The following is a 23,819-nucleotide window of genomic DNA, read 5'->3' as shown; positions in this document are numbered from 1 at the left end:
GAAAGGTCACATCTGGAGGAAGCATTAATTAAAGAAGAACTTTTCATAATGTCATTCATAGCCAGGAAGCACTTATTATCATATACCTCATGCAAATGGGATTAATAAACAGAATATAGGTACTCTCTGATTTCACTCTTTACCAACAGGCGGTAATGCTACAAGCTGGTTGGCTACTGCCGTTAAAACACAAGAAGAAGAGAACATGGAGCTCCACTAGTCTGGTTCATCCTTTGGTCCAGTTTCCAGATACCTGAAGGTTCCTCCGTCTGCTCTGACAGTTACACGTATGATGTGTGTAGAAACAGCAGGAGATGTCCAGCCAGCGTACGGTTCAGGACAGAGACGGTTCTGTGTCCCAGAGAAGAACGGCTTCTGCTGAGAAATGTAGGAACCGACCCCAAGACAGCTGGAGACTTTCTGAAGATGCTGCTGAAGCTGGCAGAGACCTGGGCTGAAAGGCCACTCAGGAGGAAGAAGCCACTACTCCAAATGCAAAAAAAGCAGTTAGTAGATGTCCCCAGAGACGACCAGCTACGTGTTTAGAGATGTCCCGTGGTCTGATGAAACTAGAACTGAAGGGTTTGGACATAATGGCCATCGCTACATTGGAGGACAAAGGGGGACGTATCTGAGGAACGGCTCTCCGACTCTGAAGTACGGGAGTGGCAGCATCATGCTATGGGATGTTTTCCTGCAGGAGGAACTGCAGTGATTCACCAAATACATGACGTCATGAGGAAAGAATATGTTGAGATATTGAAGCGGCATCTCAAGACATCCAGGAAGTTCAAGCTGTGGACACAGTAAGGTCTCCTGAAGGAAGGACGTCCCTCAGCAAACCAGATCAGTCAGTGAGTGAATCTGAGATAGAAATCCAGAATCTGTCCTGGATCAAGAGGGTCAACCCAACTGGACCAGGATGGCTGGATGATCTCAGTCTGATTCAGTTAAAGAGCTGCTAACACCCCCCCCCCCCCCCCCCCACCAGAGCCTGGCTCCGCCCACATCTAATATAATACATATGCTAAATACACTAACTGAAAGCTAAGCTGTACATCAATAAAAAATATTCCAACTTGCTACAAGGACGTGAAGAATCAGGGTTGCCAGATCTGACAGTTTCCAGCCAAAACACAACGTAAAACCCGTAGGTAACTTCGCCTCCCTACGCGAATCAGCGTAGGGAGAATCACAGGTTAAGCTAGCTTCACGCATTTTCTGCCTAAAAGTTGCTTTTCTGGGGAGGAAATTAAAATAATGGAAGAGCAAACTTTATATTTAAACATGGCTGGACAGATTTAGTCGTTATAATTTATATTTGAGCTGAATGTTAGCTTGGTTAGCAGTAAGTGGTAATTTAGAGGACTTGGAGCTTTTTATTGTTTAACTACGTTGTTGGGGAACCGGAAGCTGTGAGAAAGTCCCGCTGGCCGCGCAGTGGTACCGCTGCAGCCGCTGGACCGGACCACCGAACCGTCGGTACCGACGTGCTGCTCACAAATGTTACAGCCTGTTTTTCTAATTTGTTTGTCAGGTTTCCGTAGTGTAGTGGTTATCACGTTCGCCTCACACGCGAAAGGTCCCCGGTTCGAAACCGGGCGGAAACATCATTTTTTTTTTTCAATTATTATTCATTATCTTCAGTAGTACTAATGGTCACACGTTGATGTCCGAGCTGCATAAATTGGCTTTATTTCACTTTTTACAGCCTCCTGCTAAATAAGGCAGCAACATGAAACAAGTGATGTGTTTCCTTACATCTTACTTTGAGAAATGTCTCACTGTCTCTCACTGTAAACATGTCTGACAGCTGTAATTGCAACCATTAGTTCTACTGAAATAAATAAAAAAATAAAATAATAATAAATACAAAAAACATGTTTCCGCCCGGTTTCGAACCGGGGACCTTTCGCGTGTTAGGCGAACGTGATAACCACTACACTACGGAAACTTGAAGGCCAGGCGGGAAAGCACCGCTTACGTCATGCTCCAGAGGCAGCGGCTCGGTTTGCGCGGGAATCGAGGCTATGTGGTAGTGACACCCGCGAAACCGCCCTAAACCGTTTCCCATTCGTTTTTTATGGTAGTCCCAGCGCCATAGAGATGGCTGTATGGCTCTGGGTAGTCCTAAACCACTACCGACGTAATATACTTTTCGGCCACAAGCGTCATTTTGGGGGCGCTGTTTCCACCTCCTTTCCAAGAGCCGTTTCTAATGGAAAAAAGACAAAAACGGTCCTCATAACGTTAACATTTGTAACCTCTGCCTTACTTAAATACTAGAAGTAAATCTCAATAAATAAAAGTATGGAAAATTATTTCAGTAACTAAATTCAGTAAAATACATTATACAGATTACTTATTTTTTAGCCTTGATTTCTGTCATGAGGACGTAATGCAGTGTTGTGCTGGCAGCCATCACAACTAATAAAAATGAGATTTAAGATTAGAACAGTACATCATACCAGTAAAATAAATACAATTATTCTGGTTTAAGGAGAAGTTTGGTACCTGCATTAAGGTTAATTTGAAAGGGTACTTGTCATTTTCAGACAAAAAAACATTCTAAAAAGATGTTCTAATTCATTAAATATGACTGGATATTTAAACAGAAAATAATAATGAAAATAATTCTTTCAACTAGCAGTTTTTGAGTAGTGAAGGAGGGTAACTGATGGCTGATGGTGGAGAGCTTGCAGGCCTGGCTTCGGTGGAGAAGCAGCAAACAACTGTGGCAGGAAATGTGACTTGACAAACAATCAAGTTTTGAGGAAGCATTTCACAGAGAAGCCCATGCTGGACCTGGGTACAGATATCAACAGAGGAAGCCAGAGACACAAGGAGTATTAATTCTAGAGAAAACAGATTTCTGCACTTTCTCACAAAATTCAGAGGACTTGACTCTACTAATTCAATTCAATTTTATTTATATAGTGCCGATTCATGAAACATGTCATCTCGAGGCACTTTACAAAGTCAAATTCAATAATATTATACAGATTGGTCAAAAATTTCCTATATAAGGGAACCAGTTGATTGCTTCAAAGTCCCGACAAGCAGCATTCACTCCTGGAGAAGCGTAGAGCCACAGGGAGAGTCGTCTGCATTGTTGATGGCTTTGCAGCAATCCCTCATACTGAGCATGCATGAAGCGACAGTGGAAAGAAAAACCACCCATTATCGGGAAGGAAAAACCTCCAGCAGAACCAGAACCAGGCTCAGTATGAACGGTCATCTGCCTCGTCAGACCAGGTGTACCTACTATGAAGAAAAAAGAGAGAGAGAGCAAAAACTCAAAAGCTGAAATGACAACAGTCATTTCAATGTAATGCAATTCAAAACTGGAGAACAGTAGAAATCAGTAGAGTGAGAAAATTAGACCCTGATGTCCTCCAGCAGCCTAAGCCTATAGCAGCATAACTATAGAGATAGCTCAGGGTAACATGAGCCACTCTGACTAGAAGCTTTGTCACAAAGGAAAGTTTTAAGATTAGTCTTAAAAGTAGACGGGGTGTCTGCCTCACGGACCAAAACTGGGAGTTGGTTCCACAGGAGAGGAGCCTGATAGCTAAAGGATCTGCCTCCCATTCTACTTTTAGAGACTCTTGGAACCACCAGCAGACCTGCAGTCTGAGAGCGAAGTGCTCTGTTAGGAACATACGGGGTAATCAGAGCTCTGATATATGATGGAGTTTGATTATTAAGGGCTTTATACGTTAGGAGAATTTTAAATTCTATTCTTGATTTAACAGGAAGCCAATGAAGGGAAGCTAAAATTGGAGAAATATGATCCCTCTTGTTGATTTTCATCAGAACTCTTGCTGCAGCATTTTGGATCAGCTGAAGACTTTGAACTGCATTTTGTGGACTTCCTGATAGTAAAGAATTACAATAGTCCAGCCTTGAAGTAACAAATGCATGGACTAGTTTTTCAGCATCACCCCTGGTCAGAATGTTTGTAATTTTGGCGATATTCCTGAGGTGAAAAAAGGAAACCCTGGAAACCTGTTTAATATGGGATTTAAATGACATGTCTTGTTCAAAAATAACACCAAGATTTTTTACTTTATTACCAGAGGCCAAGTTAATGCCATCCAGATTAAGTGATTGATTAAGAACTTTATTTTTTTGAGGACTCTGGCCCAAAGATTACAACTTCTGTCTTGTCAGAATTTAGATGCAGGAAATTTAAAGTCATCCAGCATTTGATGTCATCAAGACATGACTGCAGTCGAAGTAACTGATCGGATTCATCAGGATTTATGGATAAATATAGCTGAGTGTCATCAGCATAACAGTGGAAATTAATCCCATGCTGTCTGATAACTTTGCCAATCGGAAGCATATATATAGTAAAGAGAATTGGTCCAAGGACTGATGGATGGATGGATCAACAGAGCTGTGACTCTGTGTAAGTTTGGCAACTGTACTGAAGAGAAATCTAGGATTATTATTGTTCTCCTCAATTAATGATGAAAAATATGCTGCTCTAACTCTGTGAAGGGTCTTGTTATACAACAATAGACTGTCCCTCCAGATTAGGTAGGATTCCTCTTGGTGTGTAGAGCGCCATTTTCTCTCCAATTTCCTAACATTGTGCTTCAAGGAACGCAGCTCTGAATTAAACCAAGGAGCCAGCTTCCTGTGAATAATCACCTTCTTTTTCAAGGGAGCTACATTGTCTAATGCAGAACGCAATGACGAAGTCACACCGTTAACAAAGACATCTATTTGTGAATGGGAAGAAACAACATTGCTGCTATCTGCAGGGTATTTCTGCAATACTGAGGATATTAAAAGAGGGACAGACTCTTTAAAGTTTGATGCAGCATTATCCGATAAAGATCTACTATAATGGAACCCTCTTTTGGGGGTGGAGTACTCAGATTAAACTCAAAGGTTATTAAAAAATGATCAGACAGGACAGGGTTGTGAGAGAATACTGTTAATTCTTCACAATCAATGCCATATGTCAGCACAAGGTCTAAAGTATGAAGCCAAGAGTGCGTTGGTTTATGCACATTTTGAGCAAAACCAATTGAATCTAGGATAGTTTTAAAGGCTACACTAAGGTTATCACATTCTGTGTCAACATGAATGTTAAAATCCCCCACTACCTTGTCATTATTTAACACCAAACCAGATAGGAAGTCTGACAATAAAGTTATGTTGTATCTTTTGCTTTTCTATTTAGTTTTTAAATTGCATTGTTTTATTCCATGTTTTAGTATTTTATCCTCTACTGTTCTGCTCTTTGTTTGAAAGCACTTCATAAAGTTGTTTTAATGAAGTCAGGCAGAACCAGCAACATGAAAGTCACGCTGTAGATGGAGAACCAGCGGTCCCTGCAGAACAGAGGGGTCTGTTGGGCCGTCCCCAGTCAGCTGGACCGAACCTGATGGACCTCCAGAGAGATGAACAGAAGCTTTCATGAACTGAAGCAACAGCAGAAGAGATTAAATGTTGTTTTATTCCAACATGATGAATTCAGAACATCAGATTCTCTCAGGAGTGAAAATGTTGGACGTTCGTAGAAAAAAAACAGGACAGATCCAAAGCAGAATTCCTTCATTCTGGTCAGATTTGAGTCAGAAAGTAGCAAAAATCTGATTACAATCAATTATGCTGCAGGATTGTGAAAAGCTTTCAGCTTTAAAGGATAAATCTGTTTATGATTAAAACATTCAGGTTGGAAAGCTCAGATTCTCATAGGTTTGCTTTTCTTTTGCAGCTTTAAGATCCTGTTTCCTTGTATTTCTGCTTTGCCTGTAAATGGCAACATCTCCAGGAGTTTGTCCTCAAAGTCGCCCTGCAGCTTGATACCAAGAGCATCAGCCAGGAGCCGAGAGGACATGATGAAGGTGTTCAGCTGGTGGTTGATCTCCACCTCCAGCTCAGACTCCATCCCTCCAGCTTTTATGACCCCTTCAATTTTAACGGTCACATTCTGGACAGCAGCACTTTGGACCTGGACACAAACAGGACAGTTGGATCAGAACTAAGTGACATTAGGTGTGTCAGTAACTGTGTCTGTTGGATATTCAACTAAACATCTAAATTAGTGGTAAATGTGAGGATTAATTATTCAGAGTGATTCCCTCTTCAGGACGTTCTGCCCAGCAGAGGGGTTTGCGTCTGGTTTCCAAACTGTCAGGTGGACGCGCCTCTTGGAGCATTGAGACGTTCTGCGGCGCCGTTGAGCTCTCAAGCATCTGTGTGTCGGAAGTAGCAGCAGCTAAAGCTGGAAAACCTGAACTTTTGCAGCTGGACACTTCAACCAATCAGAGACTCTGCTATGAGACATAATGGCGGATTTTCCAACAGGACAGAAGGATTGTGAAAAGCCAGGAAGTCGACGAAGGAGAACAACCTCATGGTTGCCCCTCCTATCTATGACCAGCTCAGCTCTCACTACAGAGACAGTAAAGGAGAGCTCCTGGAGGAGGATTAGTGAGAAAGTTGGGATCTAGTGCAAGTTACCAGAACCCTTAGCGCAGTAAATATTTCCCCTCATTTGAGGAAAAGAACAGATTAACTCCTCCCAACATGCGCCAAACCAAGTGTCCTGCCTGCGTGTCTGGTGGATGTTTATACGTACTGACAGGGTGTTGCTTCACATTGGGTGACAATATAATTCTGATTGTTGGAAAAGGTCTGCATTTCAATGTTTAGTGTAGTTCAGTTTATTTAATGTAATTTTTTCCCTTTTCCTTTTAGCTCACATATGAAACCTGTTTTATGTATAATCTATGGAAAAAAACATGACTTTAGTGTTGATTGTCTGCTGTTAATGTTTTTCTGTTGCAGGGACCAGCAGACATAAGAAAACACCGGTATATAGGGGACTGAATAGTTTAGTCTAGTTAGAACAGAATGGAGGAGGTTAGATCAGACCAGACCTTTTTCTGGGCACCGTGTCCCACCGTTGTTCTCCTTCACACTAGTAATAAGAAATTCTGACTCCCAATGTCTGTCTTGGTAATTATAGAAAGCAATGAGAGTTTTTTCCTGCTACAGTAGGAACCTGGTACCAAACATCCAGGTGCAGCTGGGATCTAGAAAGGGAAACTGCAGCTGGTGAGTGTATGGTTTTATAAATCAGAATTTAGTTTGACCTTTAGTAGGTTTTCTAAATGAGACCCCTGGTGAGGTAAAATGAGCTCGATGGCAGCAGATGCTGGTTTCCTTTCTGCTTCTAACAGAGCAGATCATGAGGTCCTTTAAAGCTCAGCTGGCTCAGATCCTTACTAACAGGACAGTACTGGACAGTACTGTTCAAACATGATCACAGTCCAACACTGTCTGGCTGAATGAGGGCAGAACAAAGCGATCAGAACTGGTACCTTGTAAATTCTGGTGTAGTCAGTGGAGTTCAGAGACAAGGTCTTGTGGTACCAGTTGGTCTTCAGGTTGATCACCCGGACAAAGTCTCCGACGGACGTTCCTCTCAGCTGCTCGGTGTCTTTGCGCCACAGCGTGATCCAGATGGACCTGGTTTCATCTCTAAGTTGGAACTTTTGCAACTTTTCTTTGGTCCTTTTCCTCTTCAGTTTGACTTCTTCTTCTGGTTTTATCTGAGGAACGCCATAAATGATTAAAGCAACGCCGTAGAGAGCCATAAATAGACATAGAGGTCAGCTGATGAGGCTGAAACAGAGGAAAGCCTCAGGACCGGACGGCATCCCCCCCAGGCTGCTGAGGACCTGTGCAGATGAGCTCTGTGAGGTCCTCAGCTACATCTACAACCTGAGCCTCAGCCTGGGGGTGGTGCCCACCCTGTGGAAGACCTCCTGTGTGGTACCGGTTCCCAAAACGCCGCACGCCAGGGAACCGGCCGACTTCAGACCAGTCTCCCTGACCTCCCACCTGATGAAGACCATGGGGCGCCTCATCCTCTGATGAAGACCATGGAGCGCCTCATCCTCTGATGAAGACCATGGAGCGCCTCATCCTCTGATGAAGACCATGGAGCGCCTCATCCTAGCGCACCTGCGCACTGTGGTGAGCCCCACCCTGGACCCGCTGCAGTTTGCCTACCAGCCCAAGATCGGAGTAGAGGATGCCATCATCTACCTGCTGCAGCGGGCGCTAACCCACCTGGAGACCACCGGGAGCGCTGTGAGAGTCATGTTCTTTGACTTCTCCAGCGCTTTCAACACCATCAGACCGGTGCTGCTGAGGGGGAAGCTGGAGGACGCTGGGGTGGACAAACATCTGGCTGACTGGACCATGGACTACCTCACTGACCATCGATTACCTCACTGACCATCAACTACCTCACTGACCATAGACTACCTCACTGACCATGGACTACCTCACTGACCATAGACTACCTCACTGACCATAGACTACCTCACTGACCATGGACTACCTCACTGACCGCCCTCAGTACGTGCGGCTGCACGGCTGTCAGTCAGAGGTGGCACTCTGCAGCACCGGGGCCCCCAAGGGCACCGTTCTGTCTCCGTTTCTTTTCACCCTCTACACCTCGGACTTCACCTACAACACAGTTAGCTGCCACCTTCAGAAGTTCTCTGACGACTCGGCCATTGTGGGCTGTGTGTCTGAAGGGAACGAGCTGGAGTACCGGTCGGTCATCATGGACTTTGTGGACTGGTGTGAGAAGAACCATCTGTGCTTAAACACCAGTAAGACCAAGGAGATGGTGATTGACTTCAGAAGAAGACCCCCACCTCACTCACCTGTGAACATCCAGGGGGAGGACATAGAAACTGTGGAGAGTATCAAATACCTGGGTGTTCACGTCAACAATAAGCTGAACTGGACTCATAACACCGACGCCCTGTATAAGAAGGGCCAGAGCCGCCTACACCTCCTGAGGAGGCTGAGGTCCTTTGGAGTGAGCCGGCCTCTGCTAAAAACTTTTTATGACTCTGTGGTGGCTTCAGCCCTCCTCTATGCTGTCGTCTGCTGGGCTCCTGGCAGCGCAGAGCGGGACAGAAAGAGACTGAATAAGCTGGTGAGGAAGGCCACTTCTGTCCTGGGCTGCTCTCTGGACTCTGTGGAGGAAGTAGCTGAGAGGAGGGTGTTGTCCAAGTTCACATCCATCATGGACAACACCTTCCACCCCCTGCACCAGACTGTAGAGGAGCTGAGCAGCTCCTTTAGTGACAGACTTAGACATCCTGTCTGTAAAAAGGAGCGCTACCGCAGGTCATTCATTCCTGCTGCTATCAGACTATACAATGCTGCAAAATAACTGTAACAACTGTAACTACTAATGTGCAATGACCAATGTGCAATAATCTATTATGTGCAATAGCCTATCTAATACACTGTACTACAACCCGTGAAATAATCCTGAAAGAAGTGACTTCTGCTGCTATCAACACCTGAACATAAGTCAATACACATGTATGTATATATGTACAATGTATGCACGTATGTATATGCACATATATACGCGTAGGTACGTATGTATCTAGGCGTATAGGTATATGTATATATATATATATATATATATAAGTATATACAACATAGATATAATAGATACTACATATGTTTGTGTAATATAATATATATATATATATATATATATAACATATATTAGTATAGCTAAATCTATAGAGAGATATGTATATATAATAATATTTGTAGTAACTATCTATTATATATATAGATAGATATATATATTGGGGTGTATATATATATATTCTATTCTGTGATGATATATATATGGTTATATATCCTGTATATCTATATAATATCCTGATGTTTCGTACTATATATGTTATCTATGGTGACTCTATATAGTTCTATATATGTGTAGATCTATATATCTCCCTCTCTCTGATATATATCTATACGATATCTATTCTCTCTAGGGCTTTATAGAGATGTGATCTATATATATATCTCTGAGAGTGTATCTAGGGGTCCTCTCTATCTCTCTCATATGGTGTGATCTCTGGGATCCTATTGCTCTCTCTCTCCTATCTTCCTCTTGTATTCTCTATATGTGCTATCTCTTCTTTCTCATTCTCTATATCTCTATTTGTCTCTCTCTATATATCTCTCATCCTATCATCTCTTTCTCTCTCTATCTCTCTTCTCTCTTATTATCTTCTCTATCTCTTCTCTATCTCTCTTCTATCTCCTCCCCCCGTGTTCTCTCTCTATATATATATAAACATCTCACCTCAGCCACGGTTCCTTCAATGCTCACTGATGTCTTCTCATCCAAGGATTGGATCTTTTCAATGGAGTAAAGTGGACTCTGGCTGTAAATCAGCATCTGTGCCTGCTGCTCCACATTCTCGGGAACGTTGGCCTTAGGAACCTTTGCGATGGTGTGCTGGTTGTTGTAACCTTCAGGACCTTTTCATTGTTGACCTCCTCCTCAAAGACATTTCTGAAAGAGTAGGTGCGCCCCTCTTCAAACGTCTTGAAGCGCTCTTTTCCGTACACCATCACTTTGACGCAGCCGGACTCATCAGCGACTCCCAGGTAGAAGAAGAACTTCTTCTTCTTTTCCATGGTTTGATACGTACGTAGACCAGACTTCCCAACAACCTTTCCAACAACAGATAGTACTTTCCCCTTGTCTCGTTCATTCAGGTACCCAATGAGGGTCCTCTGCACACATGTTCAGAGCAAAGAGACAGAAATTGAAAATACTATTGTTTTACCACATGAAAAAAGGTGAATATTTCTAAAAGTGTCCAACTCACCCATGGTGGGATCTCTGGCTTCTGGAAAACAAACAGGTGATTATTAGTTAGGTACTTTCTACTGGACTCTCTTCTGTCCTTTAGTTCAGTTTTGATCTAAACTTTGGGAGCAGACTAATTGGAAAGAATTAACAAAACTGCTGGATCCAGGTGTGTACTTAGTTTCTCTATGTAGGCCTAATCTTTGTTCATTAAATGTAGAGTGGGGAGTTATTCAGAAATGTAGCAATGAAGCAGCCAAGAGAAAGTTTACACTTTCACACCTGAACTTCCCCACAGTGGGACAGTAAAGATGTTTCAAGGGGAAGTCTGGTCAACAAGGAAATAAATCAGGGGATCATTAGCTATACCTAAAACGAATACGTCCGTGGTGATTTAATGAATTTAGCGTTAATCAATAAGAAAATACAAGCATAAATTGTCGTCTCAATCACTGTGTATGGGGGCAGCCATTACTGCCCATATTTGGGCAATAATGTCCGCCTGACATCACATCCTGTGACGTCTCTGTGCAGTAAGGCACTGCACTCTACAAGCTAATTCAATAGGAGCTGTTCTACACAGCTGCAATCAACAACAATTATTTCAGATTTCCAGAGGACTTCACCATTGAAACTTGCGAGAGCTATTGTTGAAGCAACAATGCCCACATGCATGGCAGTTGGATGTCCCAATTCAACGGGTAAAAGTGGAAAAAACATTAGTTTTATCACCTTTCCGATTCATCAGAAAGGTGAAGATGAAAACACGTCGTCTGTAGCCAACATTTCGAAGAAGAATGTCTACAAGATGATATGAGAGCGAGACTTTTTGGTAGGTTTATCTCTTTTATAATGTAAAATTTGCGGGGACAGTTGTTTACCGACCAGAGCGGCAGAGGGATACGACACACTTGGAAAGAATGCTCACTGGGACGACAAAGGGGAAACAACCTCCCCTTTGTCGTCACTTCCTGTTTGCGGTAAGGCGTATTGTGTCACTTCCTGTTGTCACGGTGTGAATTGCGGTCTGTTGCTCCAGACTCTCTCGCTTTTATCTTTAATCTCTCTGCTTTAACACATTCGCTTTCTAACACATAAGCACTTTTAAAACATTTTCTGTTTCTGTACATCATGCTTGGGTACTCCTCATGTTTCACACAGTTTGCTTTTTTGGCGTGGTAAGAGGGCGCTAGCCTAGCTTTAGACTAGCCTAACTTTAGCGCCATAATGGCTTCCCCCCTTACTTTCTCCTCAGCTTCTCCGTCTCTGCCCAAGTCTCCCCTTATCTCCTGCTCTCTGTGTCAGATGTTTAGTTATTCCTCTGCCTCCTTTAGTGATAATGGTACATGTAATAAATGTAGTATTTTTGTAGCTTTGGAGGCGAGGGTGTCAGAATTGGAGCTCCGTGCTGTTGAAAAACCAGCTGATAGCTAGCGTGAAGCCACACAGAGTAACTTTATGTAGTGGTCCTCCAGAAGCACCCGAGCAGCCGGGTAAGCAGGCCGGCTGGGTGACAGTTCGTAGGAAGCATAGCTCTAGATTTCAGCCCCCAGATCACCACCAACCCGTCTGTGTTTCTAACAAGTTTTCCCCACTCAGCGACACATCCACTGAGAAGCCGACCCTGATTATTGGCAGCTCCATAGTCAGAAACGTGGCACTAGAGACACCAGGGACCATAGTTAAATGCCTGCCAGGGGCCAGAACGGGCGACATAGAATCTTACCTAAAACTGCTGGCTAAGGATAAGCGTAAATAGAGTAAGATTGTTATTCACGCTAGTGGTAATGACACCCGGTCACGCCGATCGGAGGTCACTAAAGTTGGTGTTGCTTCGGTGTGTGAGTTTGCTAAAACAATGTCAGACTCTATAATTTTCTCTGGTCCCCTGCCTGATTTGACCAGTGATGACATGTTTAGCCGCATGTCGTCATTCAACCGCTGGTTGTCTAGGTGGTGTCCAGAAAACGACGTGGGCTACATTGATAACTGGAGAACTTTCTGGGGAAAACCTGGTCTGATCCGGAGAGACGGCATTCATCCCACTTTGGAGGGTGCTGCTCTTCTTTCTAGGAATCTGGCCGGATTTATTAGTTCTCCTAAATGCTGACAACCCAGGGTCCAGACCAGGAAGCAGAGCCGTAGTTTAACACCCCTCTCTGCAGCTTCTGTACTGTTACCCACCCATTTTCCTATTGAGACGGTGTCTTTCCCACGGCCAAAACTTAACAGATCAAAAACTGATCTAAAAGGAACAAATCATTAAAATCTAATGAAAATTAATACAGCTCACCTTGGACCACAAATAAAACAATTAAATGTGGTCTATTAAATATAAGGTCTCTCCTTCCAAAGACTTTGTTAGTTAATGAATTGATTTCCGATAATCGGATTGACTTGTTTTGTCTCACAGAAACCTGGCTACAAGAGGACTACGTTAGTATAAATGAGTCAACTCCCTCCAGTTATTCAAATTTCCACATTCCCAGATCTGTGGAAAGAGGAGGAGGAGTGGCAACCATCTTTCAGTCTGATTTATTAATTAGTCCCAGGCCAATTAATAACTACAGTTCTTTTGAACATTTAACCATCAGTTTTCCTCATCCAAACTGCAAAGTAATAAAACCTCTTCTGTTTGGTGTTTTGTATCGTCCACCAGGCCCTTACACTCAGTTTTTGGATCAGTTGTCAGACTTCTTATCTGATTTGGTGATAAACACTAACAATTCAATTCAATTTAATTCAATTCAATTTTATTTATATAGCACCAAATCATGAAACATGTCATCTCAAGGCACTTTACAAAATCAAGTTCAATCATATTATACAGATTGGGTCAGATTATACAGATTGGTCAAAATGTCCTATATAAGGAAACCAGTTGATTGCATCAAAGTCCCGACAAGCAGCATTCACTCCTGGGGAACCGTAGAGCCACAGGGAGAGTCGTCTGCATTGTACATGGCTTTGCTGCAATCCCTCATACTGAGCAAGCATGAAGCGACAGTGGGAAGAAAAACTCCCCATTAACGGGAAGGAAAACCTCCGGCAGAACCGGGCTCAGTATGAACGGTCATCTGCCTCGACCGACTGGGGTTACAGAAGACAGAGCAGAGACACAACAAGAGAGACAAAAAAGCACAGAATAACAAGGTTATTATAGTGGGGGATTTTAACATTCATGTTGACACAGAATGTGATAACCTTAGTGTAGCCTTTAAAACTATCCTAGATTCAATTGGTTTTGCTCAAAATGTGCATAAAACGACACACTCTTGGCTTCATACTTTAGACCTTGTGCTGACATATGGCATTGATTGTGAAGAATTAACAGTATTTCCTCACAACCCTGTCTTATCTGACCATTTCTTAATAACATTTGAGTTTAATCTAACTGAGTTCTCCACCCCGAAAAGAGGGTTCCATTATAGTAGATCTTTATCGGATAATGCTGCATCAAACTTTAAAGAGTCTGTCCCCCTTTTAATATCCTCAGTATTGCAGAAATGCCCTGTAGATAGCAGCAATGTTGCTTCTTCCCATTCACAAATAGATGTCTTTGTTAACAGTGTGACTTCCTCATTGCGTTCTGCATTAGACAATGTAGCTCCCTTGAAAAAGAAGGTGATTATTCACAGGAAGCTGGCTCCCTGGTTTAATTCAGAGCTGCGTTCCTTGAAGCACAATGTTAGGAAATTGGAGAGAAAATGGCGCTCTACACACCAAGAGGAATCCTATCTAATCTGGAGGGACAGTCTATTGTTGTATAAAAAGGCCCTTCGCAGAGTTAGAGCAGAATATCTTTCATCATTAATTGAGGAGAATAAGAATAATCCTAGATTTCTCTTCAGTACAGTTGCCAAACTTACCCAGAGCCACAGCTCTGTTGATCCATCCATTCCCTTAGCTCTTAGCAGTAATGATTTTATGGGATTCTTCATAAATAAAATTGATTCCATTAAAAATAAAATAATTGGCATCCTCCCAAACATGATTACCTCGTCCTCAGTAAGTGAGGCAGCGTTGGAGGAACCTTTAGAACCTGAGCAGTGTCTGAACTGTTTAGAAGCAGTAGAGCTTTCTGAGCTATCTAAAATATTAGCTTCATCTAAACCTTCTACCTGTATGTTAGACCCAATCCCAACCAAGTTGTTTAAAGAGGTATTCCCATTGATCAGTGGTCCTATTTTAGACATGATTAATCTATCCTTAGTAAATGGATATGTACCACAGGCTTTTAAAGTAAATTTTTTTTAGTAAATTGCAGACCTGTATCTAATCTTCTTTTCTTATCTAAAATTCTTGAGAAAGTAGTTTCTAATCAACTCTGTGAACATTTACAAAGTAATGACCTACTTGAGGAGTTTCAGTCAGGCTTCAGAGCTCATCATAGCACTGAAACAGCTCTGGTGAAGGTCACTAATGATATTCTCATGGCCTCAGATAATGGACTTGTGTCTATACTTGTCCTGTTAGATCTCAGTGCTGCATTTGATACAGTTGATCACAATATTCTCCTACAAAGACTTGAGCATACTGTAGGGATTAAGGGGAAAGCATTAGGCTGGCTTAAATCTTATCTGTCGGACAGATTCCAGTTTGTTCATGTTAATAATAAATCTTCCTCAAACTCTAGGGTCACCTGTGGAGTACCACAGGGTTCAGTCCTTGGACCAATTCTATTTACTATGTATATGCTTCCAATTGGCAAAATTATCAGACAGCATGGGATTAATTTCCACTGTTATGCTGATGACACTCAGCTATATTTATCCATAAATCCTGATGAATCCAATCAATTACTTCGACTGCAGTCATGTCTTGATGACATCAAAAGCTGGATGACTTTAAATTTCCTGCACTTAAATTCTGATAAGACAGAAGTTGTAATCTTTGGGCCAGAGTCCTCAAAAAATAAACTTCTTAATCAATCACTTAATCTGGATGGCATTAACTTGGCCTCTGGTAATAAAGTTAAAAATCTTGGTGTTATTTTTGACCAAGACATGTCATTTAAATCCCATATTAAACAGGTTTCCAGAGTTTCCTTTTTTCACCTCCGGAATATCGCCAAAATTAGAAACATTCTGTCCAGGGGTGATGCTGAAAAACTAGTCCATGCATTTGTTACTTCAAGGCTGAACTATTGTAATTCTTTACTATCAGGAAGTCCACAAAATGCAGTTCAAAGCCTTCAGAGCACTTCGCTCTCAGACTGCAGGTCTGCTGGTGGTTCCTAGAGTCTCTAAAAGTACAATGGGAGGCAGATCCTTTAGCTATCAGGCTCCTCTCCTGTGGAACCAACTCCCAGTTTTGGTCCGTGAGGCAGACACCCCGTCTACTTTTAAGACTAATCTTAAAACTTTCCTTTGTGACAAAGCTTCTAGTCAGAGTGGCTCATGTTACCCTGAGCTACCTCTATAGTTATGCTGCTATAGGCTTAGGCTGCTGGAGGACATCAGGGTCTATTTCTCTCACTCTGCTGAGTTCTCCTACTGCTCTCCAATCTGCATTGATTGTTGTTATTTCAGCTTTTAACTTTTTGCTCTCTCTCTTTTTCTTCATAGTAGGTACACCTGGTCTGACGTTCTGTTAACTGTGACATCATCCAGAGAAGACGGCTCACCCGCTACTACCATCTAATGTAGAACAGATTACTAGATCAATGTGTGCTTCTGTGCTTTTTTGTCTCTCTTGTTGTGTCTCTGCTCTGTCTTTTGTAACCCCCAGTCGGTCGAGGCAGATGACCGTTCATACTGAGCCCGGTTCTGCCGGAGGTTTTCCTTCCCGTTAATGGGGAGTTTTTCTTCCCACTGTCGCTTCATGCTTGCTCAGTATGAGGGATTGCAGCAAAGCCATGGACAATGCAGACGACTCTCCCTGTAGCTCTACGCTTCTTCAGGAGTGAATGCTGCTTGTCGGGACTTTGAAGCAATCAACTGGTTCCCTTATATAGGAAATGTTTGACCAATCTGTATAATCTGATTGAATTTGACTTTGTAAAGTGCCTCGAGGTGACATGTTTCATGAATTGGCACTATATAAATAAAATTGAATTAAATTGAATTGAACCTTCAGATGTTTCCACCATATAGCAGCACCATGAGTTAAATAAAAAACTTAAGTGGCCTTGAAATGTTACTTGCACTTTAAAATTATTTGTTTTTATTGGATCTAGTAAGCCTTCTTTCAGGGTTTTATAATTTATATCTATTTTGATTTTATTCAATTGTAGAATAGTGTTATGTTTAAGTTTGTAGTTTGTTGTTCTCATATTGATCATTATTCTCTGAGTAAATTCACTTGATTAAACCTTTTACTAATGTTCCACACTACAAAATAAGTAATAAAAATATATTCCCTCTGATATATTAGGTCAGTATCGGTATCGGCTAATACTCAAAGCTGCAATATCGGTATCGGAGGTGAAAAAGTTGTATCGGGACTCCCACACTTTAAACATATTACGACACCTAAAGGACGCATTTTATCCATTAATTGTTACGTAGCTAAAAAATTGCAAATGCGATTAATTGTTCAGCCCTAGATCTGATTCAGGTAGTTTCCATCATGTTGAGGTTTGTTACCTTGTTGTTTGAGGCTAAATGTGAGTCTGTTTCTTTGCAGGGATATAAACCATACCAGCTCAATAACTTCATGATTGGCTTAAATAAAGCAGAACTGAGTTATATTTCATTGGGTTTGGGTCAGATTTAGTACTTGGTGGTTGTTTATTGTAGATTAAAGTTTGCGTGGCTCCTGCACATTTTCACAGCAGGTCGAAACACATCGTTGATTTTTGTATTTGCCAATTTGGGCATTAAAATCACACTGCGAGTTTTGTGTGTAGGTCCACTTTGTACATGAGAACAGAACCAGCACATCTGGATCTATACTAAGATCCACTCAGCTGGACTGAGGGCAGCAGCTGGTTGTTCTGAACATCAGTAAATGTGAAAAAGTTAAAAGGGCGTGAATACTTTAGCAAAGTGCTGCAGCTCAGAGGAGTTCATCAACAAACACGTATGAAAATGTATGAAACACTGAACTACAGCAGCGAGTTGGACTGTTGGTCTCTGAGAAGCTACCTTGTCAGACTGAGGACTTCCTGGATCGTCTGCAGGAGAAGAAGAAAACTGAAGTTTAGTTTTCTACTTTGTTTGACCTGACATTAATATTTACTCTGTGAGGATCTGCTGAGGTAGCGTCATGAAACTCACCTGCCTGATTTTCTTCATCTGAAGAGTCAGAGGAGCTGACGACGTTGTTCTTCTCGAACCCTGTCAACCATGAAGAGCAGCAGGTCAGCAGCAGGTCAGCAGGTTCTGATGTCAGGTGAGACGTTTAGAGGACGGAGCAGATGGACAGAAACCTGTCCTCACCTACCAGCTGAAGAACTCTGTTTCGTCTTCTCTGGAGATGTTTCATTTTCTTTCTTCTTCTTTGCTGTCGGGTAAAAATTCAGACGATGAGTTTTGCTACATGTTCGTTCATGAACTTTATCTTACAGGTTTGTTTGTGTGCAGAGAGCTTGATGGCAGCAGCCTCCACCTAAACCCGCCTCAGAATCCCAAGGATAGAAGTTCACTTTCTAACCAGCAGGAGGAGCTCCAACATCAGCAGGACTTATTAAACTAAACATAGAGAAACTAATAGTTCTGATTGTGAGTTATTTTAATCCCATTTAAAGAGACGGTTCTGGGGTTTTAACCCACCAGCTGGAGAACCCTGCTGGTCTTCAGAGTTGGTTCCGTGTTTCCTCTTCTTTCCTGTAAATCAAAACAAACTGATCAACAATCCACTGAAGCTCCGCAGTTCTTCATGAAGATGATGAACTCATGCAGTCATTAAATCTGGATATTTCCCTTCATTATCAGATTATTATCGGTTCTGAACTCGTTAGCGGTTGTTCAGGTCCGAATATGGAAGATCCTGAAACTTTAGGTTAGAGGGAACACTGGTTTTAAAGCTGCTGGTATAGATTGATTACGGAGGTTAAGTGACCAGACCACTGGTCTCTTCTGGACCTCTGAGGTTCTGCTCAGTTGTCTGGTTCTGTCAACAGCAGATCTTTTAGTGGGCACAAGATGGGAGATAGATGCTAAGAGGATTTGAAGTTGATCGAGAACATCTGACAGGTGATGGACCAAAGGCCTTTGTTGGGCAGTAGTATAAAGCTGGTTACTCCACATTACTCCAGACTTCCGGGAGAGGAAGCAAAACGTCTTCAACTACGGAAAACAAGTCCAGTTGCTTTGTTTTTTACTTTTTTTGGAATGACCATGACCTGGATGACTGAGAATCTTCACCAGCTTTATACGTTAGAAGGAGAATTTTAAATTCTATTCTTGATTTAACAGGAAGCCAATGAAGGGAAGCTAAAATTGGAGACATATGATCCCTCTTGTTGATTTTCATCAGAACTCTTGCTGCAGCATTTTGAATCAGCTGAAGACTTTGAACTGCATTTTGTGGACTTCCTGATAGTAAATAATTACAATAGTCCAGCCTTGAAGTAACAAATGCATGGACCAGTTTTTCAGCATCACTCCTGGACAGAATGTTTCTAATTTTGGCGATATTCCTGAGGTGAAAAAAGGAAACTCTGGAAACCTGTTTAATATGGGATTTAAATGACATGTCTTGGTCAAAAATAACACCAAGATTTTTAACTTTATTACCAGAGGCCAAGTTAATGCCATCCATATTAAGTGATTGATTAAGAAGTTTATTTTTTGAGGACTCTGGTCCAAAGATTATAACTTCTGTCTTGTCAGAATTTAAATGCAGGAAATTTAAAGTCATCCAGCTTTTGATGTCATCAAGACATGACTGCAGTCGAAGTAACTGATTGGATTCATCAGGATTTATGGATAAATATAGCTGAGTGTCATCAGCATAACAGTGGAAATTAATCCCATGTTGTCTGATAATTTTGCCTATCAGAAGCATATATATAGTAAATAGAATTGGTCCAAGGACTGAACCCTGTGGTACTCCACAGGTGACCCTAGAGTTTGAGGAAGATTTATTATTAACATGAACAAACTGGAATCTGTCCGACAGATAAGATTTAAACCAGCCTAATGCTTTTCCCTTAATCCCTACAGTATGCTCAAGTCTTTGTAGGAGAATATTGTGATCAACTGTATCAAACGCAGCACTGAGATCTAACAGGACAAGTATAGACACAAGTCCATTATCTGAGGCCATGAGAATATCATTAGTGACCTTCACCAGAGCTGTTTCAGTGCTATGATGAGCTCTGAAGCCTGACTGAAACTCCTCAAGTAGGTCATTACTTTGTAAATGTTCACATAGTTGATTAGCAACTACTTTCTCAAGAATTTTAGATAAGAAAAGAAGATTAGATATAGGTCTGTAATTTACTAACTCATCTTGATCAAGAGATGGTTTCTTAAGTAAAGGTTTAATAACAGCTACTTTAAAAGCCTGTGGTACATATCCATTTACTAAGGATAGATTAATCATGTCTAAAATAGGACCACTGATCAAAGGGAATACCTCCTTAAACAACTTGGTTGGGATTGGGTCTAACATACAGGTAGAAGGTTTAGATGAAGCTAAAATTTTAGATATGGGGAGTGTTGGCCTAGTGGTTAGAGCAGTGTGCTTGCAGTCAGAGAAGGATGCTAGTACCCGGTTTGATCCCCACTGCCTGCACTCTGGGTCCCTGAGCAAGACCCTTAAACCCTGATTGTTCCCCAGGCGCCGCACAGTGGCAGCCCACTGCTCCCCAAGGGGATGGGTTAAAAGCAGAGAACACATTTCATTGTAATGTATGTTTCAATGACAATAAAGATGATAATACTATTACTAGATAGCTTAGAAAGCTATCTAAAATTAGTATATAGTATATATAACCCCAGCCTTCAGGGTTTTACCTAATGGACGCTGGAGGCCATCACCACCACCTTGTTGCTCCGCCTCTTCATCAGTTCAACACCTGATGGGTTCCTGAGAACCATTTTTAATGCGAAGAAACTGGAATATACAGAGTTGTTCTGGTTTTGATCATTACCACTGTTACCAGAACACTATTTGTTTTCAGCATTTAAATACTTTGACATAAAATACCCATCAAGGCACAGATGTCACGAGCAACAGCATTCCTACTAATGTCAAGCTCTTTAAGTCCGTTCAGTGTTTTGCCGTCTTTATAAACCTCAATCTTCAGGATAAGACCATTGTGAAAAGGGAGCAGACATAGTTTCATTCCAGCAGCATTTGGCTTTCCTGATTAAACTAATGAACAGGAACACCACAGGTGAAGGGAGTTACCTGCCAGTACACCGTCCACCTGTGTTTTTGGCAGATCGTCGCCTTTTTGAACTGTGTGTAGTGAAGGTCTCACCTTCTGTGTATGTTTTCTATAGTAAAAACACAAATTTATATTTGCAGATACTAGTGTTAATAACTAACCTACTTAGTTATTAACACTAGTATCTGCATGCTATACATTCATATTGGCTGGCGAGGCGTTTTGCTTCAGCTCATGCTCTGTGGACGCTACAGCTGGTTAAAACTTATGTCAAAATATGTATAAATGTATTTTGGATTTACATAAAATATTATTAACTTATAGAGTTCTTTTTTGTTGTTTGTTTTGAGCATATTTAGTGTTTTTAAATAATTATCTGTCTTGTCAGTGTACATATTTCTCCTACAGCATACTTTTTATACAAGATTAGCTTTTTTTATGCATACAATTATTAATCCAGTGTTTTTATTGCTCTATTTCTATTAAAATATATTTATTCTGTACTTGTTTGCTTTTGTTCCAAATGTTTAAAAAATGAACCAGTCAGTGATCGTTATTTGTTTTTATACCCTTTGCATGGTTTAAAAAATAAGTATGGATAAAGGTATGTATCGTTAAGAGTAGTATTGATAAATCCTTAACGATACTCATCTCTACTGTCTCCTGCAGCATGGAGCTCACAGCCGGGCCCTGGACCAGAGAAACTCACCTGTCTTCTTCTTCTCTAGTTGCTCCACAAACGGACGCAGCAGGTCCTGAACTGCAGCATCTCTCCTCGGAATCTCATCCATGATTTTATTCATCTCAGAGATGGACTCATCTTCTCCGTAGTGCTCGATGATGGTCTGAGCCATAGTTTCTCTGGAACTGGTGTACTTCAGACCTTCAGGGATTTCAACCAGGTACAACAGCATCTTTTTGAACTGTTGTTCACGGAGTTCTTCCAGGATTTTTGTCAGGGCCTTTAACCATTTTGTGTCTGGTTTCACAAACATCTCTGAGACAAAGACAGATTAACGCCGTTATAACGCCACCAAAACCATCTGAATTACATCATTTATTCAGGTTATTTCCCGCAGAAGGTTTATCAGAAAACACAGAATTATTATAAAGAACACACACAATTATGAGCATAAATGAAACCTTTTCAGATTATAAAATAACGTAAAAATGGCTGGATAGAGTATCTGATTGACTGAACTAGAGGAGCTAACTGAGCTGTTTGAGCTGTTTAAGGCACGGTGGAGGTACCGTCATATTTCTGCCCGATGGAATAATCAGAATCAGAGATACTTTAATAATCCCAGAGGGAAATTACAGTCGTGAAGGACTAGCTATAAATTTGTCAACGGCTGAAGAGTAAAACTTGGACAGAGCTGAGCGTTCAAACAGGACAAAACACCCCAGACTGGTTTTAAAGCAAAAGGAGCCACAGCCAAGTAATACATTTATTCCTGCACGCCCAAATGTGAATTAAACTCATTTAGTGGCATCATGTCATTGCTGACTTTTCTAGAATATTCTCCTTAACCCTGAGAACTTACTGTTTCTGAAAAGTGCTTCTTTGTTTCTTTGATAAACTCTTCTGTGGAGAGGCCACCTGATGAACTACACCTCCCAGAATGCTTCACTGTAACCAGGTGACTGTACACAGATGTGCTGTGTACTGCAAATAATCGGGTCAGGCCTGCTGTGTTTTAACCCGTCTGCTGGTTTACTAAGACGTGTCCAGGTTGAGTGGTGGACCTGCTGCAGCACTGAGAACTTTTCTGAAATTAATCTATATGAAAAGTTTGGCTGTGCAGATTAATGTTCACATTTATAGTTTATAAACTGAGAGAATCCTCACCAGTTTACAGTTTATAAAGAGCTACAAACATGTAGCATTCATTTAATATAAAAACGTGGAATTTACTCAGTATTTGTCCCTCAGCTGTTGTTGATTATTCACATTTCTACTTTAATTCTATTTAATTCATATAATCTGTGTTTGATCCCTTGCAGAAAAGCAGTGAGATTAAACCAAAGTTAAGAGGCCAGTTTACAGCAGAGTGGAAACATGGAGGTTCATAGTTAGTTTCACTTTCCTTCTTTTCTCATTTATTTAGTTCACTTGTTGAAAATTAGTCAAAATACAAATGATGCATAAATAATCCTAAACCTGTTTGGGTTCATGTCGAGCCATCATAAAGTTTAACCTTTCATTAAAAAAAAGGCTTTTTCCACTCATTATAGTTTTATTTATTATTTTCCACCCTGGAAAAGGCTAATAAACAATCCCCTGACCAGCCATGATGAGAAAATAGAAACTAGACCAGGATCTGAGCTCTTCAGGCAGAACCGGACCGAATGGTTACCTGAAGTAATCAGAACCAAAGCTATGAGCTGCCCTGCGGGAATTTAACTAGCAACCGCTGCTACTCACCAGAACCTCCGGAGGATTCGCTGATTCTGGCCCAAAACGCAGATTTATTCCCGTCTGACGGACAGAACTTTGTTCACGCTGTTCCAAAAAAAAGTAAAAACAAAACAAATGGACTTGTTTTTCGTAGTTGAAGACGTTACGCTTCCTCTCCAGGAAAAAGTCTGGAGTAATGATGAGTACCGAGCTTTATGGTCCGTGTACGGTCTTTATACTTATATTTTAGCTTTATATTACTGCCTAAAAAAGGCCTTTTATGGCTCAGATAACATGCAGACACAACAGAAACAGGTCCGCCCCTTTGTTCATGCTGCGAACTTCTGTTTCTGAGCCCAGCTGATCTCAAAAAGCCCGCCGAACGCTCAGGTAGAGAGCTCCGAGAACCCGGAAGTGACGTTTCACCGCCGCCATTTTGGGGAGGGAAAGTTCTTTGGGTTGAC

At 41.5% G+C, this 23,819-nt stretch overlaps 1 protein-coding gene and 2 non-coding genes across 4 annotated transcripts; 1 reads left to right on the top strand and 2 right to left on the bottom strand.

Moving 5' to 3' along the window:
- The first annotated feature begins 1,537 nt into the window (after positions 1–1,537).
- trnav-cac lies at positions 1,538–1,610 on the top strand. Its single transcript has one exon. It is a non-coding gene; the product is annotated as a tRNA-Val (tRNA).
- Positions 1,611–1,881: 271 nt separating this feature from the next.
- On the bottom strand, positions 1,882–1,954 carry trnav-aac. The gene has a single exon. It is a non-coding gene; the product is annotated as a tRNA-Val (tRNA).
- Positions 1,955–5,454: 3,500 nt separating this feature from the next.
- LOC105920624 lies at positions 5,455–23,753 on the bottom strand. 2 transcript variants are annotated; one of them, XM_036142655.1, is made up of 7 exons: positions 18,062–18,117; positions 17,896–17,955; positions 17,764–17,792; positions 10,695–10,715; positions 10,163–10,599; positions 7,347–7,577; positions 5,455–5,971 (listed from the first exon to the last, which is right to left on the bottom strand). In XM_036142655.1, exons 5-7 carry the CDS (start codon positions 10,256–10,258, stop codon positions 5,702–5,704), a joined length of 597 nt encoding a protein of 198 aa, XP_035998548.1. In that variant the 5' UTR covers positions 10,259–10,599; positions 10,695–10,715; positions 17,764–17,792; positions 17,896–17,955; positions 18,062–18,117; the 3' UTR covers positions 5,455–5,701. The 2 variants fall into 2 exon arrangements, with proteins under 2 accessions (XP_035998548.1, XP_035998549.1); XM_036142656.1 differs by lacking the exons at positions 17,764–17,792; positions 17,896–17,955; positions 18,062–18,117 and adding an exon at positions 23,383–23,753.
- Between the last annotated feature and the right edge of the window lie 66 nt (positions 23,754–23,819).

The sequence above is a fragment of the Fundulus heteroclitus genome, chromosome 11 (genome assembly GCF_011125445.2).
Source record: "Fundulus heteroclitus isolate FHET01 chromosome 11, MU-UCD_Fhet_4.1, whole genome shotgun sequence".
NCBI classification, from domain to species: Eukaryota; Metazoa; Chordata; class Actinopteri; order Cyprinodontiformes; family Fundulidae; genus Fundulus; species Fundulus heteroclitus.
Note: the sequence above shows the minus strand (reverse complement) of the source record. Positions and strands in the feature narration are given on the sequence as shown.